This window comes from Dioscorea cayenensis, chromosome 5 (genome assembly GCF_009730915.1).
Source record: "Dioscorea cayenensis subsp. rotundata cultivar TDr96_F1 chromosome 5, TDr96_F1_v2_PseudoChromosome.rev07_lg8_w22 25.fasta, whole genome shotgun sequence".
Lineage (NCBI taxonomy): Eukaryota > Viridiplantae > Streptophyta > Magnoliopsida > Dioscoreales > Dioscoreaceae > Dioscorea > Dioscorea cayenensis.
The window spans coordinates 31,965,030-31,992,844 of record NC_052475.1 but is presented as its reverse complement, the minus strand read 5'-3'; the positions used below and the strand labels follow the sequence as shown (position 1 = coordinate 31,992,844).

The 27,815-nt window shown below is 32.3% G+C and overlaps 4 protein-coding genes across 7 annotated transcripts; 3 read left to right on the top strand and 1 right to left on the bottom strand.

Annotated features, from left to right (window-relative positions):
* Positions 1–1,202: 1,202 nt before the first annotated feature.
* On the bottom strand, positions 1,203–5,812 carry LOC120260678 (subtilisin-like protease SBT5.3). Its single transcript, XM_039268217.1, is given in 13 exon segments — positions 1,203–1,411; positions 1,414–1,503; positions 1,505–1,818; positions 1,900–2,113; positions 2,208–2,322; positions 2,407–2,652; positions 2,744–2,838; positions 2,938–3,469; positions 4,670–4,778; positions 5,054–5,218; positions 5,307–5,404; positions 5,469–5,569; positions 5,668–5,812. Coding segments are annotated over 13 exon segments (2,352 nt in total). The 5' UTR covers positions 5,800–5,812; the 3' UTR covers positions 1,203–1,270.
* Positions 5,813–9,840: 4,028 nt separating this feature from the next.
* LOC120260356 (39S ribosomal protein L46, mitochondrial) lies at positions 9,841–15,372 on the top strand. Its single transcript, XM_039267808.1, has 7 exons — positions 9,841–10,037; positions 10,130–10,195; positions 10,874–10,948; positions 11,785–11,914; positions 12,055–12,180; positions 14,364–14,532; positions 15,020–15,372. The coding sequence occupies exons 1-6, from the start codon at positions 9,871–9,873 to the stop codon at positions 14,505–14,507; spliced, it is 708 nt and encodes a 235-aa protein (XP_039123742.1). The 5' UTR covers positions 9,841–9,870; the 3' UTR covers positions 14,508–14,532; positions 15,020–15,372.
* Positions 15,373–16,857: 1,485 nt separating this feature from the next.
* LOC120261828 (E3 ubiquitin-protein ligase RGLG2-like) lies at positions 16,858–21,445 on the top strand. 4 transcript variants are annotated; one of them, XM_039269822.1, is made up of 12 exons: positions 16,858–16,946; positions 18,114–18,339; positions 19,332–19,416; positions 19,545–19,685; positions 19,795–19,908; positions 19,988–20,085; positions 20,166–20,245; positions 20,355–20,460; positions 20,560–20,687; positions 20,763–20,904; positions 21,000–21,056; positions 21,140–21,445. In XM_039269822.1, exons 2-12 carry the CDS (start codon positions 18,157–18,159, stop codon positions 21,218–21,220), a joined length of 1,215 nt encoding a protein of 404 aa, XP_039125756.1. In that variant the 5' UTR covers positions 16,858–16,946; positions 18,114–18,156; the 3' UTR covers positions 21,221–21,445. The 4 variants fall into 4 exon arrangements, with proteins under 4 accessions (XP_039125756.1, XP_039125758.1, XP_039125757.1 ...); XM_039269824.1 differs by lacking the exon at positions 16,858–16,946 and adding an exon at positions 17,029–17,147; XM_039269823.1 differs by lacking the exon at positions 16,858–16,946 and adding an exon at positions 17,626–17,696.
* Positions 21,446–23,637: 2,192 nt separating this feature from the next.
* LOC120260292 (disease resistance protein Pik-1-like) lies at positions 23,638–26,178 on the top strand. Its single transcript, XM_039267727.1, has 4 exons — positions 23,638–23,700; positions 23,862–23,940; positions 24,052–24,259; positions 26,064–26,178. Exons 1-4 carry the CDS (start codon positions 23,692–23,694, stop codon positions 26,176–26,178), a joined length of 411 nt encoding a protein of 136 aa, XP_039123661.1. The 5' UTR covers positions 23,638–23,691.
* The last annotated feature ends 1,637 nt before the right edge of the window (positions 26,179–27,815 follow it).

The window sequence follows — 27,815 nt, the reverse complement described above, 5'->3', positions numbered from 1 at the left end:
AATTAATTAAAAACAATAAAAAAATACCTTTTTACACATATCACAATCAAAATTAAGAAAAATGCTCATTTAATTAGTTCAAAAATCACTTTTTAAAATAGAATATATATATATATAACGTTGTATATCCTATGTAACGTTATATATCCCTGTTTGATGCTTTTACTTAAAATTTTTAAAAAAACAAAATTAATAGAGTACACTATATTTATATCAGTTGGTATTTTATTTTTCTCCTTAATTTAAAAAAATTAATAATTCAAATTTATGACTTATTTATATTTAAAAAAATAAAATAAAATTTGATGATCCTAAAGACTTTATCGTACTCGTCTATTATTAATTTTTTTCATGTATTTATTTTTTTAATAAAAAAACAACAAGTATTAAATTAAAAGATAGATATGCAAAGCGTAGAGGTGCATCAATTACGGTACCTTAAATAACTTTTTAAAAATAAATTCCCTTGTCATATAACCCTAGATGGGAGAACTCGGGATATTTTTCATACAGAACTCCTACAGAGATGCTCAAAATTGAAACATCTAAATCCCAACACAGTAATTACCACTGGACTAACGTTCATCTATTATTATTTATTTCTTAAAAATATCATGAAACTAGTGCTTAAATCCTGGGCTTTATGGTTTATCGATTTTTTTTCTAATATTTCATAAATAAACAAGAAGACCATTTTCACACATGATTTACTACTATGCTTTAAAAAAATCATGATTTACAAGAAATCAGTACTTTGAAATAAGTAGTGATATATTTATATAATAGGTTTTTTGAATAAATTTTTTCTAAATCATTTTTTTTTTAATTATAGAGGAGAGTAATTTCATTATTTTTATGATGGCTAAAAGCTCAAATAAATTTAGCTTTTAAATCGAATCCTTATTTTATATATAAAAAAATAACCACCAGCTAGAAGATGTCTATCTTTTTTTATAGGACTCATATGACTCAACAATAAAAAATAATTATTAATAAAAAAGTAGTATTCACTCTAAATAAGTGATATTCTTTGAACAAAATAGGTTAATTCCAGTTAATTAATTGGTTTCTCAGCTCACCCATGTCCATTCAAATCAATTTTGATATAATTTATTAAAAAAAATAGATAAATCATAAATTTTTAAGGGGAAAAAAAAAAAGAAATCATAACAAAATTACAAGTAATATTGTTATAAATTCAGGAATATAGTTAAGCATTAATAATCATTCATATAATCAGTTCGGTAAGCTTATTTGGTACAAAATAACATCAATATTTGGCCTTTACCACCAAAGGACTCCTTACATGATGCTTGTCATCAGACCATATAAGCCTTCCAAACACATAAGTATCATATTGAACTTCTTCTTGGATGACTTTCATTGTAACCTTAAACTTCTTCAGCTCACCGAATTTTTTTCGAAATCAAGGACTGCAGGTTTTACCGTCACTGATACACCTCTCGGAGCGTAGACGAAGGCAATGTACTTGCCCGGTGGCCCCTACATTTGTCACCGTTCGGGTTACCGTCTTCGAACCAAAGAGATTAGGGATGGAAATGGATGGATAGTTCAAATTCTCAAGCTCCATTGGCTTCAAAGGACATGAATGTGACTCATTGCTGAATGCTCTCATTCTTGTTGAGTTATAGCCAAGTGCACACAAGAAGTCCAAGTAGTCACTAGGAGTGATATCATAAACCAAACCAGGATCCATTGCATGGTTAGGCATCACATGTCCTGCACCATAATTGAATGGAGTGGCATCATACATTGATGAGTTCTTGATTACCTTCTCCTTGTTGTCCCGAATTCTAGCTGCGAAAAAAATTAGTAATGAAGTTAGTTAGTAGATCATAAGATCGAAATGTGCTCGATATGTAGAAGAAAATGTATTACCGGTTGTCATGATTGCTGACTTGATCATAGCTGGGCTCCATGTAGGGTGAAGAGTTGTGAGTAGCCCGACAACACCGGATATATGAGGGCAAGACATGGAAGTGCCTGATTCGACATTGAAAGGAGTCCGGCGAGCATCAAAACTGAGCCCGGTCGGACTTGATGCCGTACTATAGGCAGCAAGGATGCTGACTCCTGGTGCAGTGATATCAGGCTGCATCACATTAAGAAATGATGAACAATTCATCATCAGACAAATTAATAATTGGCATTTAAAGATTAACTATTAATTCACACTCATTATCAACCTTGAGGATCTCCGGGTTGACACTGTTTGGTCCTTGGGACGAGAATGCAGCCATGACAGGAGCTGGACTCGTGTCGATCTTTGTTTTAGGTAGTGTAATATATCCCAAGGGTGACCTTCAAAGCATCAAACACATGAACAAAATGCTTAATTAACCGGTGTGGGGCTATTATATGTATATCTCTGATATATGTACATACTTGGTTGAATTGAGGTAGGTGAATAAGTAAACACCATCAGAGTAGGAAATGTGGGTGGCAGGGAGGACATGAGCATCGGCGATGATCTCATCTCCAGCGCTTTTATCATTTGCAAGGACCATGCCGGCGCCACCTGCGAGATGAACTGCTTCACCTTTCTCCACTCTGGGATTGATTCCACGGAGACAAACAACTATCTTGCCTTTCACTTTCTCAGGGTCTAGAGAATTCAAGTAGCATAATTGCCTGCATTTCATTGAAGAAAGCTCAAAAGGGTGAATAACCATAAAACTAACTGCATTAGACATGTAGGAAATTCAGTTTGAAACAAGCATACGCGTCATGAGCCGATGAATTTGCTGCCTTTGCTTCTATTGAGCTGATCATGGCATATTGTTCGTGTGTAAGACCCAGTGAAGAAAGACTTTGTCCCTGATCACCAGCAACGCAACAAGATTGTTATTATAAATGCTCGACAAATTGACAGTGTAAATTAAGTATAAAAGATTGAAAATATATGAACTAATTAACTTTGATTTGATTGTCACTGAATGAAACATAAGCAGGAAATTCTCTATCCATGGTGCTTGCTCCGACAGTGAGGATCCAAGGGGCTGTGTTTGACACTGAGGCCGGTGTCGGGCCAGAGTTTCCAGCTGAACAAATTACAGAAATCCCCTTCTGAATTGCATGAAATGACCCGATTGCAAGGCCATCATTGAAATAATCTGTTGCATAACCTCCAAGGGAAAGTGAGAGCGCATCAACACCGTCATGAATTGCCATGTCAAATGCAGCAAGAATATCAGCATCAAAGCATTCGCCCCCATGGAAAGGTGGCCAACACACTTTATAGGCTGCGACACGGGCTCGTGGTGAGCCGCCTTTGGTGGTGCCAGTACCGTAGCCAAAGATGCTTGCGTTGGCAACAAAACTGCCACCAGCAGTAGACAAGGTGTGTGTGCCATGCCCTTCGGTGTCCCGGGGGCTGTCAGAGATTGATCTCTGGTTACCGACCACTTCCCTGTATCCCTTGTTGAAATACCTAGCTCCGATCAGCTTCCTGCTCATCAGAGCACTCTATACCGTAAGATTTTCATCATATCATTCAGATTTTGCAAGAAGTAATAGTTAAAGTTCAATGACAGTTATTTCAGTTAACTTACTGTCAGAGTTTGAGCTAATTGCATGAGCAACAGTAATTTAATTTATTTTTTAAAAAACAAAATAGATAAACTACATTTATTAAGAAAAAAGAAGTACAGCAAATTAATTTAAATTTTGAATCAATCCAAATGTGGATGGATAATTTTTAATGCAAATGAATAAATTTCGCATAGTGGAGAAAGATGACTGTTCTCAACTGTGAAAAAGATAAAGAATGATAAAAGCTAATGAACTCTGTGGTTTCATATCATGCACTAGTTTATTAGGAACAGTGGCCATTCAATAATGGAGATTATTTGGTAATTCCAAGAAGAGTGATTAGGAGTAAAGCACTGTGGAAGAGTGGCCATTAATTGACATATGAACATGACTAGTTTATTGTGAGGTTGTCAATGCTGGCCATTAATGGAGATTTATTTCTTCTTGGATCTCTAAACAAATACTCTAGTTTCCCGAGAGATGAACACCTTTTCAAATTAGCAGAAATAAAGTTCAAAGAGGAATTGGATTCTCTTTTGGAGGTCAGAGTTGAGATAAAAGTGGGGAATATTCAAGTTTGGATAACTGTGGGGACTGCAAATGGGATGCATAGATATTCTCTGAGCATTATAAGAAAAGCTGATAAAACTTTATTCTTGATATAACAAAAAAACTTAGTCACAGGACCACTCTCGTATTTAATTGACATTCATATGTGAGTGGTAGTGTCTTTTTTTGAATAATAGACGACAAAGCGTCCTTTTTATGAATATAAACAGATCTAAAGCAAGATCTTGAACCCGGATGTATAGTATATATACAGTATGAGAATATTATATGAATCTCTGGTGAACAGTGTATAAACAGTATGAAGAACAACACTGTTGGGGGAGAGAGTGGTAGTGTCTTTTAACTCCCATGAGGAAATGGGCAGGTCAAAGTTCAACTCCCTTTCAAAGCATAATTGAGGATTTATGTTGTATGTTTGTTAAATATAAGCATGATATGATTCAGAAATATGATGGAAAAGATAAATAAATTGAATGCTTAGAATCATTAGATTACTATGATGGGCTTTTAGCAGCAAAATATTATAAAGGGAACATACACAACAGACCTGTTACATGTAAATCTCTTATCCTTATCATTCTGACAGATTCCCTTCCACTTTGATGGAACAGGACCAATGCCCTCATCCTTAAAGCTTTCAGATTCTGGCCACACTCCTGGAAACACACACACACACACACAAACATGCATAGAGAAGGAAAGTTTCAGAAAAAATTTACTGACATGAATTGCCAAAAGATAAGTACATGGCATGAATATATTGAAAATTGCTTGGTCAGTAGTCAATGTGTAAGGAGGAAATTTTAAGGAGAGATGCAGACATTGTGGATTTCTAGATGATGTTCTTGCAAGACAAAATAAACTTACAAACATACAAATGTCAATTGTCATGGTTAAAAAGTAAAAATGCATAGAATTGTTAGATGATTACCAGTGTCAAGGTTTCCAATGATCGTATCCTCACCGAACTTGGTCTTCGACCACAATGATTCTGCCATAACTCTGCCATCCTTCTCAAGACCAAGAAATTCCCAAGAACGAGTAGTATGAAGCTTGTGACCTCTATTCGGGAACACTGATACAACACTTGGATGCTCTAATGAATGAAAAACAAACACATTTTTTTATCAATAATTTCAAAACAAATTAAAACGAATTGGATGAACTTCTCCTTGAACACATACTCAAGATCTCATTTGCTTCATTTTCATCCAAATTTGCAGCAAACCCATTGATATGCTTTGTATAAGAGTAAAAGATTGCATCTTTTGCCTTGTCCTTGCTACAACATGAACAAAAGTGAAGAAAATTCACGGCATTGGTAGAAGAAAAAGGAAAGAAGCTACCTTTTCAAGATTGAAGTCAAGAGTCGATGGTGAGAAACCAGAACAGCCTCATCATCCATTGTGTTGGGGGAGTGAGCACCGAGATAAACAACATAAGAAGACTAGATACAAACAAAGGAATTAAACAAAAAGGAAGAGAAAGATGAGAGCTTTGATTTAGTTAGAAATATAAAAGACTAATAAGAAGAAAAGATTGAACCTTTCTGCTTGCTTTTGTGGCTGCAAAGCCTGGAGTTTGGAGAAAAGAAAAGAGAAGTAGCATTAACAGGGTGAGGAAAGTATTCTTTTGCTCCATATCTCTCTCTCTCTCTCCCTCTAATGAACTTAGCATTGCTCCTGCTTCATATATATATATATATATATATATATTGAGAGCTCAGAAGGAAAGGGAGGTGGGAGAATTCGAAGAGTGTGATCATTCATAAAAAAAGATAGCAGTATTTGTAAAGAATAGAAACTAATTTTTAAGTGATATTTGTCCTCTTTTATTAAATAAAAAATTAGTGTGCATTCGTGATTTATTTATTTTATTTTTAAAAAAAATTAGTGTGGAATTGTTTACTTGATTTATCCACATTTATATAAAAAAATATAATGTTAATTTTAGAAAAACAAATGAAAAAATAATTACAAAGATCAGAGAATTTGAAGAGTTAGTTAGAGAAAATATAGAAGCATCAAAATAAAAATATTTAATATATAATTTTAAATTTTAAAAGTTAGTTAAGATTATAACTAAATATTTAATTAAAAAATATTATATTACAATAATTATTTAGAGTATTTTAAAATTTTAAGTTTTTAAAATTATTATTAAAAAATTAAAAAATGAGGCCTAAAAATATTTAAAGCCTAAAATAATTGTTTCATTGCCCTTACTCTTAAACCGGCCTTATCTAAGGGAGCTTGAGACCTATCAAGGTTCATGCTAATCTTGTTGTCATAGTTTTGAGCTAGGACATTCTAGTAGAAAGTTATGCTTAACATGCTTCCAAGATGTCACTGCTTTATGTTAGAGTTCTTCTATTCTCTCCACTATTAATGGATATTTTATTGTATAATTTTCCTCTCGTGTAACTCTATAACATTTGTTTGTCTTTTATTGTATTTTCTCTTTTTATTTTGATTTATGTGGTTTATCAATGATTATTGTTGTTTTCTAAAAAAATAATTAAACAAATAATACATAATTTGTATTACATTTATTTATTCTTAACATGTTTTGAATCCTAACAATGGCTTGCCTATGTTTAATTTTGTTTAAAAAAAACCTCTTCCACATTATATAGACGGTAAAAACAAAACTAATGATCTAGAATTTTATATATATATTCGAATTAAATTGATTGTGAAAGTAATGGGAAATAATACCACTTTTACTTATAAAACTTTGAAAATAAATAATAAAAGACTTTTTGTTGCTAAATATTTACTAAATGAATACTTTTCTATTAACTAAATATTTTTCTCATTGGAACTCAATTTCTTCTAATATTATCTATAACTTAAAAACTTGACACAAATGAAATTCACTCTAGTGGTTTTTACTAATAGTCGGAAATTATTTTTCTAAAACCTCTAAAACCTACTTAAGTTGATAGTTGAGGGAATAATTAAAAATACTCAAATTAATTATTATTATTATTGTTAGTTCCTCCGGTGTGGTTTTTGGGTATTAGATAACACTTAAGCACTCATAGAAGTATCACACAAACCAATAAAGAAAGAGCACACAAACAAACACAAAGAGACACACAACGTTGGTAACCCAGTTCGGCGTCCACTCGCCTACATCTGGGGGGTCAAGCCCGGAGATAAACAACCCACTAAAAGAGGTAAAAATAGATGAATACAAACACTTGTCACTCACACTCTCAACAATAAAGGTCACTACCCTCTTTAGATTGTCTGGTGCTCACACACTCTGCTCCAAGAGTCACTCAAGAGTCACACTTACAATCTACGAGCAAGGTAGCTTATATAGACGCCTCAACGTCCCAAATATAGCACATACCTATTTTAGAATCTTCGCGGCTACTAATTTAAAAACCTTCCGAAATTAGTTGTTGTAACTTCTGTTGTAACATAAGTTGCAACATGGCCCTGACTGTTGACTTGACTGAGTTCTGGTTACGTTGCGGACGACCTCAAGACCCATCAACCTCCTGGTCATGCTTAGTCCGAGTCGATGCAGCCAAATCTCCCGATCCCGACTGCCGGCAACTAGCCTACCTCCTCAGTTCCTCATCACGCAGTCCCCTCGCAAGGGGCGCACGTCCTTGTGCGTTTTCATGAAACTTGCCAAACTTAGTCTTCAATCTTCCAAGTTTGGTCTTCAAAGATTCTCTAAACTTGATTTTCAATTCACCCAAGTTTGGTCCTCAAATCTTGCCGTTAATGGACTTCAATCAATCTTCATCAAGGATTCTTCAAATCATATATTCAATTAGTCTTCATTCATACCATGAATAAATCTTTCTTTAATTAAGCTCCACCATATTTAGTCTTCAATCATATCTCTCTAAGTATGGTCTTGATATAATCTTGTCTTCATGTTTCCAAGAATAATTCCACCAAGATCTTTAAGATAATATCCTCCATGTTAGAGACTTACTAAAAATAGCTCCACCAAGATCTTCAAGATGTTTGTCTTGCACTCCAAGCCTCCTTGCCATGTCACAATACTTGTCATATCATCAATTATGCTTTGTTACTTTAGTTGCCACGTCACTTGGTCTAGGTGTCAAATCATGCCAATAAATAGTGCGGTTGCACTAATAATTATTATTATTATTTTGATAAAATAGATAAATCATAATTTATTAAATAATAAAAAAAATAGGTATAACTCAAAGCAATAGTACAGAGTTATAGAGCTTTGAGAATAAACACAAAAACTGAACTATGAGGTGTGTGTGTATATACGTACACTAAAAATGGATGCCATCATAATTCATAAGGAAGTGGGTTAGTTAATGACCACTTAGAATTATCTTTGACAGATTTAAAGGAACTTTGAAGACTTTTTGGACAATTTTTGGACCAATATACAAAAACACAACAAGCTACAATTAATGTATTCTCCGGTGGCCGACCTACTTTACAACCCAAAAATTTAAATAAAGTTGCCTAAACTGAAAATATTGCTGAGAATTTTTTTATCAAGATGAAAAAGTTTTGAACAAGATAATGTCAAAAAGTCATGCTTATCTTTTTCCAAGATAAAGAATGCAGAAGATTTTCAAAGTATATTGCATAAAGCAACCAAAGTTAAAATGAAATGCATAATGATTGCCCCAATCCTCTTTCACCTTTAGAATATGGGACTGTTTTAATATATATATTCGGTAGCTTGCTAGCTTGCTAAGCATCTCATGTCTGGTTGATGTTTGATTATTTTAAAGAACTAAATTCTTTTATGAGTATACTTGAAAATTCTCATTAAAGCTATTTTTTTAGAACATTGGGAATGATACAATCATATTTTCAATAATTATTTTAACTCTGCTTTTCTTGATATTCACCATGATTGATCACATGTTCTTTTTCTAATTATTTAGATTCTCAAACTCAAATAGAAACAAATTGGAGGTGTTTATGTCCACCATTGGTGAAGCTTTGATTTATTGAGCTATTTAAACGCATCCAAAAATGAAGTTGACTAAGCTCATTTCCCTCTTTGCCATTTTTATATGTTAGATGACCGTGTGTGTGTTAATTTTTTTTTTACACAAAGACTGCACAATTAAAAAGACGTGCAAATATGGAAATACATCCGTAACAATATTTTAACTACCTCTATATGGAGTTACTATATAGAGTAAATTAACATATATGCCAATTAAGAGCTGTTATATGTGTCTTCCCAAAATGATAGATTAAAAGCTGTAATTTTATAATGATAAATTCCCATATCATGCAATCAGGGGTGAAGACTATGACTCTTCTCACAAAGAGATCTATATTCGCACCCAGTATACGAATAAACATAACTCTCTACAATATAGTATTGGCCTAATGACAGTAAATAAATAATATTCTATAATATATGTAGCTTATAGGGTTTGATTTTGCACTTGGCCACTCACTGTTGAGGTGAAAATTCAGTGGATTATCTAATAATTCTATGTAATTGTAATAATTCTTGTAATCAATCATAGTCGTTAAACTTGACATTTTGTAATTTTTTTTTTTAGCTTTTCTCTTATTATATGCGGAGTTTATGCATATATTTGGTGGTTAGTATCCCATTTGTGGGTTTGGAAATGAAAATCTTGTCAAGTTTATGGTTTAAAATTTGACTAAAATGGAGGGGGTCTTTGCAAATTTCCCGGGTTTAACAAGGGTTTTTCCAGAAAACCGTTGTGAAAAGAGGGGAAGAAGGCGACATAGGGTTTTGGAGATGCTGAGATCGGTGGCGAGGGCGGGGCCTTGGCTCCGATCGCTTCGATTCGATAGGGGATTCTGCTCCTCGGAGACGGAGAACATAGTCGCCGCCGTTCTCTTCGAGCGGCTTCCCGTCGTCATCCCTAAGATCGACCCAGTTGTCTATGCCTTCCAAGAATTCTCGTAAAATCTCCTTTTGTTTTAGTTTTTGGATCCAAAGAGTGGTTTTTTTTTTCCTGTTTCGAGATGGAAATTTTGGATTTTTCTTGTTGTAGGTTCCGGTGGGGGCAGCAATACCGGAGGAAATATCCCGATGATGTTTTGGCTAAGGCTGATGCGAGGTTAGCTTTTGATTTCATCCGCATTGCTCTCTTTTCTTGGATTTTTTGTTGCTTTGTAATTTCATTATCTTTTGTTGCTGTTGTTGGGCATTTCTAGTGTTCACCATTTTTTGTCTCGGTTCCTTTTAGTGTCAACCATGAGCTTGACAGGCGTTTTTAGGAGATAGTCCTTTGTATATGTCTTGTTACCTGCAATACCAGAACTCGTTGAACTGCTTTAAACCTGTAACTTTCTTCATTTGTTTTTTCTCATTGTCTGAGTCCTTGGAATTATTCAAATTCACTGCCTTGATTCATTGATGAAATTGACAGGGGATATAGGTTGCTTTATATGCTTTGGGATATTTATCTAATGTGTACAAAACTCACATTAATTCTTTATGTAAGTTTAGTTTAAGGATTTCAGCCACTGTCCACTCCATGTGAGATTTTCTGTAAGTTTTTTTCCAATCCTGCTCACATTTCATTTCTCAGATGTTAACATCATGAAAGAGCACAAAAGTAAGAATTGCATATGGGCACTCACAGCAAGGAGTAGGTTGTGTGGGACATCAGTATAATATGTTACTATTTTATCATAAAGAATCTCAGATAAAAACTTGTTTTTCCTATGTATGATTGTCATTGCCTATAGATAATTTTTTTCTTGAATATTCATGTTGGTTTGATTTTGGCCAGGGGAAAGGGTGATTACCAAATAGATTATGTCCCAGCTCCTAGAATCACTGAAGCTGACAAGACAAATGATCGCAAGTATGTTTGTGTGCATGAGTTTATTTGAATGTTGTTTAATGCAACATGATATGACAAATGTATAGATATTTTCACACGTAAGTTTCCTTTGAAAAGGAATATGCTTTACATATAGCATCCATATCCCGTTGAATTATTGTTCTTGGTTGCAAGGTAAATGTTGTTTGTATATAATTTGGCTCCTTATTGTTATCTAATTTAGTTAGCCAACCAAATAGTTGGGACTAATGGCCTGTTGTTGGTGTTGTTGTTGTATTGTTATCTAATTTAGTATTGGCACCTCAGACAATGGTGTCATTTGCTTGATAGACTTGTGATACTTGGACTATGTCTCGGCTCTTCAACATGTTTACGCCTAAAATCATTTGGAGTATCATTAACTTGAATTTGTTTGACCTAGATATGTCTGTGAATCTTTGTAATTGAGACATTAAACCATATTTGAACTTTTAGATGTGTTTCAACTTGTCTAATTGACTACAAAATCCTAAGAGGACTGTTGATAGTTCATCTCTTAAGAACACAAAAGCATGCTTTCCAAATAATTTACTATAGTTTTGTCTGACAAGATCAATGCCCATTTTCTTCTTCTTTTATGATGAGATGATTAGCTTCAAAAAATAAAATCAAAGTTTCAGTTTATGTTTATTATGATTTATGTAATGTGGTGTTCACTTTTAAAATAATAAGCAGCTTCCTAAAATAATGGTGGGTCTTACAATTATTTGTTATTATCCTTGTGAATTTTCCTTAATCATGCTTTTCAGAATGTGTTCTGATTTTGATGTGTTCTGCAACTTTAGTCACTCATATCGTTTGATTCGTTTATTCTCAAGGTCCTTACAAAGAGCATTGGACAGAAGACTTTATCTTCTACTCTATGGTAGACCATATGGTGCAGCTGACACGAAACCTACTTGGCACTTTCCTGAGAAAGTTTATGATAATGAAGAGACTTTAAGAAAGGTAATATATGCCTTTTTCCATTTATTAAAGGTGGAGTAGTTGCCTATATGTGGTCTTTAGGTTGTTGTTTGAAGCATCATTTATTCAATAAGGATGTCAGATTCACATTCGTGTTCATTTTGTAAATCCTTGAAATTTAGTGTGCAGAATCAGCACTGGAATCTGTAATTGGAGGGCTTTCACATACCTATTTTGTTGGCAATGCTCCTTTTGCTCACATGACTTTGGGACCAACAGATGACTCATCCGACGTTCCATCCTTTAAGGTGCTTAATTAATTTTATGGCTTCAAGACATACTCATTATCTTCACAATTTCAACTGTTTTTTAACGGTTTGTTGTCCTTGAATATAAGGATGCAATGACCTTACCTGTTCAGTAGTTGGTATAGACATGTCTAGCCCGTGTTCTAACTGTACCAGGCCAGCATAACCCACCAACCCCAGAGGTTGGCACAGCACGGCCTGCGGCCCATTCAGTTTTAATTTTTTTTAAAAAAATAAAAATTCCAAAAAATCTCAAAAAAAAAAAGTAAAAATTTTAAATAATAAATAGGTAAATTTTGGGAGCGTTTACCAAAATAAAAAAAAATTAAAATAATTATGCACATAAAAGGAAAATCCATTAATAAGATAGCACCGTGTCGGGGTGGGCATGATGATGGCCGATTGACAACTCTAGACATGTCCTTTATGCTACTAAAGCATGCATTTTTAGGTATTTTTAACTGTAAATTAGCATGCTTCTTTTGTTTTGATATTCCAGTGGTTATTTACAATTAGCCATCCAGCAGTTTTGAGTTTTCTTTCCTGAATTCCATTTAGTTTCATTTGTTTTGTAATTCAAGGATTGATATACAACACGAAATTTCAATTTAAAGCCAATGCCCATCTTGGTTTGTGAACTGTTTTTCTGTATGCATTACACCATAACATAGTGTTTGGATTCAAAAGTAGAAAGGAAAGCAATGGGAGGGAAAGTAAGGAAAAGGAAAGGAAGGGTTCAATCTTTATTTGGATAGACAAATTTTATTGAGAGAAAAGAAAAGAGAGTTTTCTGATAAATCTTATTTGGTTAAGGAAGTGAAAGGAAAGGAAAATGATATATAATAATATTATTTACCAATTATACCTTTATTATTAATAAAAAATTATTTATTTCTACTTAAAACACATGCATTATAACTATCTCAAATAAATTCACACTTTTAATAGATTTTTTAATAAATATTGAAATTATTACAATTATCATTATTATGTTGATGTTGATTTTTATACTTTAATTTTGCCCATTCTCAAATACCACCATTTATTATTTTTTTTTGGGAAATATATCATATATTATTGTCTTGTATAAGATAAAAAAATGTTGTTATTTACATCATCACAATGGACTGATGCTTGATTAGGTCTACTAAAATATAAAATAATTAAATTAACATTAAAGCAAAAAAGAAATACATAAAAACAAGGATATACGATAGGTGTCATGTGAATACTTGATTAAAATAATATTAGATCGAAAAAAGTGAAAGCAAAAACTTATGAAGTGACATTATGTAATTAATTTAAAAAATTAAAAGGATTAAGGTCTTTTAAAATATTTTAAAATTTTTAGGAGGTTCTCCCTTCCCCGTCAAATGGGGTTTTGGAGGGTCAGAGTTAACCTCTTTCGTTATACTAAAAATATCTATCCAAACGAGGGAATGACTCACTCTGATCCTCCAAAACCCTCGGTTTACTTTATTTTCTCTCGCTGGCTTTCAATCCAAACATAGTATAGCACACCATGATATGTGATATTCCAGGTTCCATCTATATCAATACAGTGCATATATTTGTAGAACTAGCTCTACAAACCACCTATTCATTCCCTCTTTTCTTCTGCAAGTTGTGGTGAGATTGATCATTTTCCAACTTAAGTTGGTTACATGCTTCTCACTGCGCCGCACTTAGTCATGGGTCTCTTTTTTTTTTTTTGTGGTTCAATACTCTCGACTAACTTTCCTATCAGGTTTTAGGAAATTCTAAAATATACTTGGCATGTCGATTTTAACAGTATAGTTTGAACAGATGTGGTTCTACTTTAGTGAATTGAAGTTTTCCTTAGGAACAACAAGAAATATTGCTTGTTAACGTGGGTGATTTCTTTAGCAGGAGGAACTTACCTTGGTTCCCATTCCTTTTCCATTAGTATATACCTATTTAATGAACATAAATGGTACCAAGCTTCCTAGTGCCTGGCCAAGAAGTTTCTGTTGGCTGTAAATGGTGATCCCAACAACTGAACAGATTAGTATTTTTTCCAAACAAGTTCATTTTGTAAATTAGGAGCTACAGAGTATGATTTTATTTGAGAACTTCTTCTACCCTTCTATTTATTTTGAAATCTGACTTTGGAACTAACTATTTTCTTTTTCCCTGACTCTTTTCTCTGCAAAATTTTTCAGCGTTTCTTTTTCAAATCACAAGTTATTGGCACTAGCAAATACAACATCAGGAAATGTGAAGATCATGTCTGGGTTACCAAGGATGAATTGATGGAATATTTTCCTGAGCAAGCTTCTTTCCTCAATAAGATGATTATTAGCTGAGATTCATGATAATCTTGTTGATGATGTGAGTTTTTATCTGTTGCTTCAATATTATCCTGTTGTCTGCTGACTTAATTACCAATGCTCATTCTATGTATTGATCAATGACCATCTTGGCGTATTCTTGCATTTCTGCAGGACAAACTCACGTAAACCCTTTGACAGAACATTTATCTGCCCTATTTAAGGGTACAAATTTTTGAGGATCTCTATTAGCCTGTCAAAACTTATCATCCCTACATAATAACTGGGCCACTTTTTTTAGTTTAGGAACAGATAACAATCTTTGGCACTTGAGATACTGAATTGTTTTTTGATGTTCTGAACTGAACATTTGTCTATATTACCCTGATGTATCAACAGGATGAACGAATATAGCCTTCCAGATATCAATTGTTTTTATCAGTCAATAGTGTGTTGGAAATAGTCATACTTAACCATTGAAATTAAGCACGATCTTCCGTCATGATTTCCATTATCAGTGGCTTACTAACTGCTTGTTTTGTTTGCAGGCATTACTATCGTCAACCAACTGATGTCTTTTTCTGATTATTGGATTGTATTTTTTTAATAGCCAGAGCCAGACCGTACAACAAACTTAAACTATGCTCCATATGATCTTGTTTCATTTTGCTTCGTAGATCATCAAGGTTTGGCCTTGATTGCGTTTTACCTGAATGTTGGCATGGGGTTTGCAGCGCTTCATACATGAATGCGTAACCATTATAGTCTCCATCTGATTATTTAAACATAGAAAGTTTAGTAAAAGCCCAGTTGTCTTCTCAAATTTTGTGTTTAATCTCTTGGCACAGTTTGTAGAAGTTGGCAAAAATGAAGTGATTCAGGAGACACTGTTGTGTGAATATATTTGCAAAGCTTCTTGCAAATCGATTTTTACGGTGATCAAACTGATTCTCCGGTGAAATTTTTCATTGATGATGTTGAAGATTAATGGGGACTAAAAAGCCTCAGTCATCCCAATCTATATCTGTGTGTGTTTCTTTTTGCCATTTTAATCTGCAATTTTTTTCAGGGTTCAATATTCAGGGGTCAAGATAGTTGTGTGATTGTTAAAAATTTCTAGCTTTTATTATATCTTAAAACAGCAAACTTTCCTAGAAAATTAATAATAATATTAATAACAATAAATGCTAAATAATCTTATTTAAATTTTTATTGGAAAAATATAAAGATGACATTCAGAAGGACGCTTTTAGATCGCTGCATGAAATTAGTAATTATATATATACGCGCATGTTCTTTTGATGTACTTTTTAAATTTTTGTGTTTTTTTTAACATGATTTTTTAATTATGTAGATTTGCAGGTTTGCTTGCCTACCTACCCAAGCAACAACCGTCATTATTTTGGCTAATTAAAAATTATTATGAGTCAAAAGTGTAATCAAGTCTCTAATATTGCACTAATTATTATTTAATTTATAACTTCAATATATTATTGAGTGTCTTCTTCTGGACAACTCAAATAAAAATATATGAGCACTTCTTTCGTGAAACAATCGTTGTAAGCATTGTACTATTATTTTTCTTTATTTAGATTGATATCAAAATAAAAAATAAATAAATTAAGATCTATTTAATTTAATTACCTTGATGTTTTGCAGTAATAAAAAGTGGTAATTATATATATATTACTCATATAAACACAAAGCACGTAAAAACATTAACTTCACCAGAAAATAAATTTTAATTACCTCATCCATCACTTTTTTTAACCAAATCATCCATCACTTTCTACTTAAATATCTCTAAAAAAAAAAAAGAAACTTATCAAAACCTCAATCAAAAATCCTTTTGTCAACAAGTTTCGCAGTGGGCCCCATAATGATTTTGAGTTTGATTGAAGTTCATTAAATTGGATATATATCGATAAAATTTCTATTTACTAATATGCCCACAAAATTTCAAATAATTGCATTTATATACTTAAGAATAACATTATTATTATCTTCCCCGTCCTCATTCTCATTCTTCGTTTTTTAAAAAACGGATAAATTGCTTAAATTAAATAAATAAAAATAAAATTCACTCTGAAAAACAATACAAAAAACACCAAAATGTCTATTAGATATGGAACATAAATAACAACACAAAACAGAGAAACAAATGGGACTCATTCTTCTCTCTTTAAACCAAAATAAATATGAATAATTTTATTTTATTAAAATAATTTTAATTATTTTAAGACAAGAGGTGGAAGGATTGAAGTTTTTGTGGGGACATATATGAAAATATCTCACACCACGAAAAGGGCGTTTTGGTCTTTTCAAGTTAGATATATCTTTAATTTTGCAATGACACCCCCATACTTGAGGGTATTTACGTAATTGTAACATCCGCTAAGGAAACTTCAAAGAAATCGAGTCTTTGGAGTTTATTTTCAGGGAAAAGAAAAGGTCTTGGGCTAGTGCTCGGATTTGGTACGTAAATTTCTCAACTTTTTTTTTTCCGATGATTTAATTTTCACAATAATTATTAGAATAATTCATACGAAAGTTTATTTTGATTGACTACGTCGCTTTCTCTGGTCTATGCTGATTTATTTTTTATTGATTTTTTTTTTGTTTGGTATATCTTTCAATTTGGATTATTGTTTGGAAAATCCCCAATGCTTAATGCAGGTATGTCTTTTGGTTTTTTAATCTTAGGATTAGGGTTTTTTTCAGATCTGATGATTGTTTTTCATGTCAAAATTTGATCTTTTTTGCAAGGGGCTTGGGACTGGATTGTGTTGTTGTTGGACTGTGGGATTTTTTTTTTTTGGGAAAAAAGAAAATTAGGTTTTGTGATTTGATTCTTGTATATTTTCTCATGTTGTGTTTGTGGAATTTCTCCCTTTTTTTTCTCCGATGAAATTTGATTGTTAGATGTATTGGAGATGACAACCAAATTCCTATACTCTCTATGATAACCGCAAACTATCTAGTCTTATCATTCATGTTGCTTTTCAATGTCTCAGTGTGTTATTTTTTCTCCCATGGCTCTTTCGTTGCACTTTCATAAGACTTTTATGTGTTAAGCTTTCTCCACTTAGTGTCGCTTATTCATGATATATATATATATATATATATATATATATAATGTTCTTTGTTTCTTCAGTGCTTCATCCTGGTTTCGGTTTCATGGTGAATCCATAGGCTGGACTAGAGATGCTTGGTTTTGTTATGCTGGTATTGAAATTTAATGTTGTTAAATTTGTGTATTAAGGGAAATTTTTTTTTTGGTTTACTCCCTTTCAGAATTCAGTTTGGTCATTTGTCTCATCTTTTTCTCCTGTGCTATTATTTAGCAGTTCCATTTATTACTGAAGTTGATTATTTTGCTCTTGTATACCTTGTAACTATTTCTGTATTATTTTATTAATTTTGGCTTGGATTGCCTAAGCTTTTTTAGGGGCTTGTAATTGGTATGATTTCACACTTCTCTGTTTTCTCTTTAACAAAATTTTGGTTTTGGGTTTACAAAATAGGAAATTTTGTTTTGTTATCGGAGTTCAAATTGAGATGGAATAATTTTCTTTTTCTTTTTCTTTTTGGGTGGCCATGGTTAGAGGTTTTAACTTTGGTGGGGAATTGGTATTCTTGTAGCACATTACTCTCTGAAGAGTTTCCAAAGGACTGAATTGAGAGAATGGGTGGAAAATTCTCAAAAACACAGAGTTACTACAGCCCTTCGTATGAAAGTAGGCAAGCAACTCCAAGGAGTACCTCAAGATATACTCCCTTCCATCAGACCCATGCACAACCAGATGTTGCTGAAAGGTTGCAGAGGAAGTATGCAAAGATCGGTGATCACTATAGCTCCCTTAGTCAGGTATGAAGAGATACATGCAAAGTTTTGACTTTATCACATTTTATGTATCTCGTAGAAAATATTGTTTTCCTTTGTTTATGCTATGGGTCCATTGATGGAATTTTTTGTTGTTAAATTCTATGAACTCTGAATGTGGGATTGATACACATGCCAATCATTTACTTTAGTGAAATAAGGTCTGCTTACTGTGAAGGTGGAAATATGCTTCTCAATGATGATTTATACTCAAATAAGCTTTTATCAAAATTTTCATGAATATTTGATCTTTAATCAATTCCATATCTGGGCTGCTTTTGAAAAAACTTTAAATTCAGCTAGAACTGTTTGAGGGCAATACAGATGGTAATCAATTTGTGTTTCCAACTGTTTGCCTGCATCATAATGGCTGTATTTTGTTCAAATGTGGTGTATTTTGTTGAGAATCAAAATCCTTATTTTGTGATTATTTGACAGGAAGAACTATGTGGTTGTATTAAATATCAAAAGATTGTCCTAATGATTATCAGTTATGGTTGGCTTATCACTTCGAGTTAACATCTTTGATTCGAAGCCAAGAGCTATAACCTTGTTCCAAAATAATGTGATCCATGTGCTTGGCATTTTCCATACTGATGGGAGATAGTCAGTCATCTCATATAATGCTAAATCTCTAATTAATAGATGATATTCTCTCTGAAGAAGTACTAATAAACTACAGGGCGATCAATATGTATGGCTCAATCAGAAATTAGTGCTATGAACTCCTTGAATGTTGAATGATGTATGCCTGTCAGTTTATACCTTTTTTATTGTAAACTGAGTGAATCATCAGGTTTTTTGAAAAGTAGTCATTAATGTTCCAGTGGTTTGCTTTCTTGTTGATTGTCCATAGCATATTGTAAAACTTAGTTTTCTGTTAATTGAAATTTGGATATCCTTTTTATGCTTTTTAATCCAAACCTAACCTACCCTATGTCAATTATTTATTAACTTCTCTATGGATTACATCCTAGGTGACAGATGCTCTTGCACAAGCTGGTCTTGAATCCTCAAATCTCATAGTGGGGATCGATTTTACCAAAAGCAATGAATGGACAGGTTTAGCCCCTCAGTTCTATTTTCTTTCCGCTCTTGGGTTTTTTTTTTGGATCTATACACTTGACACCTCTAGGATTTAGTTTCTTAATGTACGGTAGAGGTTACAGTGAATATCCTTTTATATTCAGGTAAAGTCTCTTTCAACCGTCGGTCCTTGCATCACATAGGAGAGTTCCAAAATCCATACGAGCAGGCTATCTCTATTATTGGAAGGACCCTCTCAGCTTTTGATGAGGATGACCTTATTCCTTGTTTTGGATTTGGTGATGGTTAGTGTTACCATCATTTGCCTTACGTTTGATATTCCCTAATCATGTCACCTCCCATAACAGTTAAAAGTTGATGTTAAAGCTTTTATTGTTGTGTTCTCTATGTCAGCATCAACCCATGATCAAGAGGTATTTAGCTTTCATCCTGACCAACGATCATGTAATGGGTTTGAAGAAGCATTGGAAAGATACAGAGAAATAGTGCCAGAACTCAGGCTAGCAGGTTAGTGTTCTGTTCGCATTTTCACCCTTTGTGTAGGCTTTTATGAGGTCATTCATGAGATGTTGTCTTTTCCATGAAGGACCAACATCCTTTGCGCCGATGATTGAACAAGCCATTAGCATTGTAGATGGCACAGGTGGTCAGTATCATGTCCTACTAATAATTGCTGATGGACAGGTATGTTAAGATTCATTTTTTTACCCTTTTTTTCATAGTATTTACACACAACTTTCCTAAATATTTATGAGTCAATCCAGGTGACACGGAGTGTTGACACACAAAGTGGCGTATTAAGCTCACAAGAACGTCACACTATGGATGCCATTGTTGAAGCAAGGTAATTAATCATCAAGTTTCAGGGGATGATGCCTTGATCTGTTCCTTTTGCCCCCTTTTTGATAGACGTCTTTACCTTTAAATAACTACTTTCTGATTTTTTTTTGTAGTAATTACCCATTGTCAATTGTTCTGGTTGGAGTTGGTGATGGACCTTGGGACATGATGAGAGAGTTTGATGACAATATACCATCCCGGCAATTTGATAATTTTCAGGTTTTTTTTTTAATCTATCGCTTGCACGAAGAGGATGAATGTTTTTTTTTCTCCCCTTTTCTGGGGCCTCCATGCCGAACTTTTTTTTCTTCCATGCAGTTTGTGAACTTCACTGAGATAATGTCTAGAAATGTCCCTTTTACACAAAAAGAGACAGATTTTGCACTTGCGGCATTGATGGAAATTCCCGCACAATATAAAGCGACTATTGATTTGCAACTTCTCGGGTATCATATTTACTTCTGAAATTAGTCCAATTTATATTACCATATTTAACCATATGTGTGTATATATTTTTCCAGTCGACGTAGAGGAATTGAGTCGAGGTTCTGCCTCCCAACACCAGTGAGAAACAATGATCGAATGCCTTCACGAGCCAACAGCTTTGCTCAAAGACCTTCAGTCCACAAAAGTGTTACTTCTGCTCCGCCCAGTGATCGTCAGGTAAGAAAATTTTTATCTTGTTCCATTTTGTGCTCTCAAACAAGTGAAATTTCATGAGATGACTAATTGCTTCCAATCGAGTATAACGTATGCAGATATGTACCATTTGTTGCTGGCAGAAGAAAGATCTCGCCTTTGGTTGCGGACATCAGGTAAAAAAAAACAACACTCTTGCTGTTCTTCCACTTCATTATTTTTAAGGCGAAAAAGTAAGATTGTTTATCGTTCATTGCAGACCTGCTTTGACTGTGGGAAAGATTTAAGAGATTGCCCCGAGTGTTTTTCCCGTATATCGACCAGAATAAAACTTTATTAATGCTCCGAAGCAATAAATCAACTCGTTGCCGGCAATGTTTCAGATAATGACTGCAATACACAATTATATGAATCGATAGAACTTCGAACAAGTTGATGTATATGTTTATAATCAACCATACAGTTTCGGTTTTGATTTTCATTTTGTTATGTATATATTCATTGCAGTTGAATGAGAAACTGTTTTATCATTCATTGAAGGAATAAATTTGATGCTATTTCTCTACTTGTCCAATGTTGCTGATGGCACTCGATTGCAAATTATGAAAATTTTTTCAGGTTTTTTTTTCATATAGACCCCTTTGGAATTTGTAATTGTTTGTATATGCCTGTAGGTCATATATGTAATTATCAAGTTTGTTTAAGATGCATATGCAAAAAAGATATTAATCAAATATTTATATATTTTATTAAAAAAATAGATAAACCAAAGATAGAAACACAAACAGGCCTTAACCTTTTCTTTAGGGAATTTTATAATATATTATTATTATTTTCATAAATAATACAAAAGGTTTGACACATGGTATTTATCTTATTTAATTATTAATAATTTAATTTGAGTCATTTCCTTGTGTTGAGAATAAAATCAAAGAAAACCATTAATTGGTGTCAATTCTATCAATGTCCTTATCAATTCTGTAGCTACCTAAAGTCACAAATGAATAATGATTGATCACAACAACTAATGAACTAAAAATTAATGCAATGACATGTGCTTATCAAAAAAACAGTAAAAAGAGTATGGTAAATAGAAACAATTAGTAGTGAAAAAAGTCACAAACTAAACACAAAATCCTCACCAGAGGTGAGAGAAACTCAAGAAAAGACAAATAGGAGAAAACAAAGACATAAGATGAAGACAACAAAACCTGCGAAGACAATTGTCTAGTGACACATGTCTGTCTTAGCTACTAGAAGGGGACTACTCTTGATCAACTTTGCCTTATCATTAACTCTTGACAATTTTTTCTACTCCAAAAAATTGTTTTCAAAAACTTATTTTAAACAATGATATCATCATCTATGCGGTGTTTATTAATTAGCTAATTAATACCAAAATTTGTGAAATGTTAATCTTCAAATATACAAAAAGGTCAAGGAAAAAAATGGAATTGCATTCTTTTTAATTTTCAAAGGCATAGTAATTATGATATATATATATATATAATAATAATAATAATAATAAAACTAAATAAACTACTTTATATTATCCTCTATATAAACAATTACAAATATGAAAACAAAAAAACAAAAAAACAAATAGACATGGTGTAATATTGAACTCACAATATATGAAAAGAAATTCATGAAAGTGGGATTTTATTACTTTATGTTCTCAAATACATGTTAAATATGTTACAATATTATTTTACATATTAAGAGCCGATTGAACTCACTTGTTTACATCATCGTCATAATAATTATAATAATAATAATAATAATAATAATAATAATAATAATAATAGTCACATCCCCCAACCTCTTAGAACCACCCACTTTAGTTTAGAAAATAATTAATAAATAAAAAGAATCCTTAAAGAGATGATCAACTTCTTGTGTGTGTTAGGCCAGACTCTTTGCCGACCAAGTTGAATATCATGATCTTCAATGCTTAAGAAAGCTCATGGTCATGCTCATGATAAAAAAGTTAGGACCATATATCTAAATTAGATCTCTCATGGCCAAGTATTTTTTGGTATTTGAGTCAAATAAGAAAGTTGTTAGCTTTGCACACTTTCAATTTTGATAAAATAATAATAATAATAATAATATTAATAATAATAATAATATTAATATTAATAGTTTTGTTTGATTTATCTAGACAGATTTTGAAAATAATAATATTTGATCTGATATTTGAAATTTATCAAGCGTTTTATTTGATAAAAGATGGCTTTCCAAATGCATTCTTCTATTGAAATTAAAAACTTTAAATAACTTCTAGATTTCTTTATCTATGTTATAAGTGCATACACATTTTCTTTGGTCGGTTTAGAATTAAAGAATAGATTTTCATAAAATAATATAATTTCATATAGAAATTTCAAAGAAAATTCTTACATTAATTAATCGCATGCCACTCTTGTTATTAATTATTTATTAAATTATTTATTTAATGTTAATTATTGTACTAATTTGGATACAATGTTTTCGGTAAATTAAGATATTCATGTTTAAGCAAAGGATTAAGGATTTGACAGCAGATTAAAAGTACGTTTAATTAGTCCACAAATTTGAATTAAGTTATTATCATTTTCTCAGTTTCTAGTATGGAAAAAAATCATTTAAAAAGCAAAACCAAACAAGCATCAATATAATTCAAACTTTATATATATAAATATATATATAAAAAAAGTAAGCTGTTCCTTTCTATAAATAGAGAGGAGATATCTTGTTTCATTGAAAAGAAACAAGGCAAGCTAGCCCTCACTTCCACAAGACAAGACAGCAGCTTTAATCTCCTCCAACATGGTTAAGGTAAATCAAAATCCTTTCATATATTTCTTTCAATTGCCAATCTTTCAATACTAATTATTTAATTAGTTGCTAAACATCAAAGATAAATATTATGTAATATATATGTTTTTTATATATATATATATATATATATATAACTTGGTGTGTTTAATATGTTTTAGCAAAAGATGGTAATGAAGCTCACCATGGAAGATGCTAAGAAGCACTCGAAAGCCTTAAAAACGGCCGTTAGTTTTTCAGGTAATGATATCTTAAATTGATAAGATGAAAAACTCAAGCTTATATATACAATAATAAGAGCATTATAGAAACTTTTGATTAAATTTTCTTTTGTTATTGTTCTTTAATTAGGTGTTATATCAGCTGGACTAGAAGGAGAAGCGAAAGACCGTCTCGTAGTGATTGGAGATGGAGTAGACTCGATAAGTTTGACAATAACATTGAGGAAGAAGATGGGGCATGTGGAGCTAGTTAGTGTCTCTTCTTATGATGAGAAGAAAGATGGGAAGAAGGAGAACAATAATAATAATAATAATAAGTCTAAAGGGGAAGATACTAAGTATGTATTGCCTTATCAGTATCATTTTGTGTCACAGCCATACATGCATGGCTGTTATGATAATAGATATGACCCTTCTTGTTCCTTGCTGTGAAGCAAAATTCAAATATTGACCTTTTGATGAATAATCCATGAGGGTATTAGAAATTATTCATAGATTAATTGTGAAGTTATATATATATATATATATATATATAAATAGATATAGTATAATTAAAATATGAAACAGAAGCTAGCTAAATGACTTAGGACTCAACCATCACCATCTAATCCAACAGGGCCTCAATTTCACTATCATATGTGCTATTACTTCGGACAAGCATTCTATATTAGATATTGAAGATAGAGCTTAATCCTGATCAGTTTTTGCCAGGTTGATATGAATATATGGATGATCTTCGTAAGCGATTATTTTCTGGGAATTTTTGTTAGCTTAGCATTAATTATAATTCCTTTTGTTCTTGTTTCCTTAGACTACTAGTGATTGAGATCTCTTTCTGTTTTTTTTTTGTCTTCTATTGTTATGGCTTTATATCTATTACTTTTTTTTAATAAATTCTAATTATTTACCTATATATATATATATATATATATATATATATATATATATATATATCATCGATAATAAGTTTTATGTCTGAATTTTATTAGTTGGTTATTCATTATTTATGAATCACCTCATTTAAAATCTAATCAAATTAATAAATTTTTAAAAAATCAATAAGTCATCATAATTAATGTATCAGTATATTTTCCTCCTTGTGGGGTGGCACTTATCACCTTTGTCAAAAAACAATTAATAATAAATATAATTTTAATGTTAAATATATATAATATAAATAAAAAATCAATTATATATATATAGCCGGTGAAATAGATAATTTAATGACACTGGTTAGTAAACCAATATAAATTAATAAACCACGCATGAGATTGATAAGATCAGGAGAGATTTTTTGTGGAAGGGGCCAGATCTTGGACCAAAGGGTATCAGATTGGTTGCACGGAAAAGGATTTGCCGTCCCCGTAATATGGGTGGTTGGGGAATTCTTGATTTTCAGGAATTCAACAAAGCTTTTACTTGGAAAGTGGTGGTGGAAGATCACTACTATATCGAATTCCTGTTGGTCCAAGATTATCAACGCAAACTATTCTACTAGTGAATTTCCTGCATTATTATTTCAAAATCCACCAAGAAATAAATCTTTTTTCTGGGCAGAGATTAACACCATTATACCTTCTTTTCGATCATGCATTAATTACCAAGAGAACACATATTCTTAGCCTCTTGAGAAAAATGGTATTTTCACTATTAAATCATTCTACAATTTCTTAATCGATGGAGGACTTTGCAGTCAGCTATATTCTCATTTTTGGAAACTCAAATCTCCAAGCAAAGTAACTTTATTCTGTTGGCTAGTCAGGGAAAACAAAATTCTTACTCTTGAAAATTTATTCAAAAAAGGCTGCAATCCAAACGCCACTGACACATGCATTCTATGTCACAATAACTCAGAAACAGTGGAACACCTCTTCCTGGAGTGTAAATTCACGGAGCCTATTTGGTCTTTTTTCAGACAAATCCTTGATATTGATTCCTCTCCACCCTCAGTTTCCAATATCTGGTCCAATTGGATCCCCACTTTACCTTCTTCTTTTAGGAACCTGTGGGATCTTTGTTCTAGAGCTATCTTCTGGACTATTTCGCTGGAAAGAAACAATCGCATCTTTAATCATAATTGTTCACCTGTCTTCTCTATAATTTACAAGTCTGCTAATATGCTGCTCTCTTGGTTTTCAACAGATACCTGGTCTCATCAGCAGGAAGCTTCAGAGGCCTCCTAGAGAATCAAGCGCTCCCTCAACTTTTTGAGCACCAGACATACAGATCATATCGGCGATTCGGCGCACATTACTGATTCAGAGTAGTTCTTCTCTATTTGCTGCTGGGCAAGCCTATGTCTCCATAAGATAGCCTTCGCCGATCCAGCCTATTACCTTACTCTTGTTGTCCCTCTCTACTTTTTTATTGTTCTGTTCGTTATTCTCCTCATCTCTGGTGAGGATTTCATACCGTTTTTATTTTCTAGTTCATACCGATCTAGCCTATTAATATGTTTTACAACTTAATAATTTAGAGTTTTTTATTTTTCCTCTTTGTTTAGTCTTGTAATTCTATAATAAATTTATTTTATTTTATAAAAAAAATTATAATTACTTTTAAGTTATTTTTTATAAAAAAAATTATATATTTTTATTAACTTTTTTTAATATGGGTGCGGGGGCGGGGGCGGGTATACCCACGAGTACTCGATTACCTGTCAGGTGCTAGTGTGGGTTGGGGTTTTTTAAACCTATTGGGTTCGGGTATACTAGCGGGGTAGCGAGTACGGGTACGGTAAAACCCGCACTCGACCTGACCCGTTACCATCCTTGCCTTCAATAGCCTTCAATCATACCATTGATAGGTATTTCTTCAATTAAGCTCTATCCATATTTACTGTTCAATCAAATCTCTCTAAATATGATTTTGATATGATCTTGTCTTGAAGTTGTAATACATACCAAAAATAGCTTCACCAAGATCTCCAAGATATTTGCTTCCAAGTTAAGGCTTCTTGTTATGTCACCAATTATGCCACGTCATAACGGTTGCCTCATCACCTTGTCTTGGTGTCAAATTATACCAATTAAAATGCATTTGCACTAACATAAACAATTGGTGATCATTTCTCAGCAAGGTTAAGTGTGGACCATGTGGCCTAATTAAGTCATGTCATTTGACTTGTAAGAATAAGGCTCTTGCATAACTCCTTGAGACTTTGGCATTGAGACTTGTAATCCAATAAAATAATTATTAACTAATCTTAATCAATTGATCGATAAATTTTCCTTTGTTTGAATATTAATCTATGCATTAATATATGCATATAAATATAATAATTTATCATATGTGATGTAAGGGATTAATTCTTACGTCAAGAACTATAGTTTTTCAGCGTGTGTATATATATAGTTTTCATAGAATTAGACAACAATAATAAATGCTAAAAAAAATTGATGAGGCCAATTAAGTCATTAATGACTAATATGTTTTATCTATAATTATCTAAATTTTAGCTGATTATAATAATTTTCAAGATAATTGAAGTTCTAGAAGGAAACATCACAATCATGCAAATTATTTAATTAATGGCTGAACTTGTATTAAAAGTTATTATTAATTAACATTAGTCAAAGATATACATAATTCTAAATTTATGTGACGTTAGTCTATTTTAGCTAAACATATTGGATATATTTTAATAAATTTAATTAATATGAGATTATTAATTAGTTCAATAATAACAATATATATTTATAAACTCATTTAACAAGAATTAGGTAGATTTATTTCTTTGAATTTGATTTTCATGTTATTTTCATAGTGAACATCATGCTTAATCAAACTTGAACTTGATTTGATCAATTAAGAGTTAAAAACTCCAATAGTGATAATTCTAAAGTGATCAAATCCATTGCCAGTTTTTACTTTTTACAGTATATATTAATATTG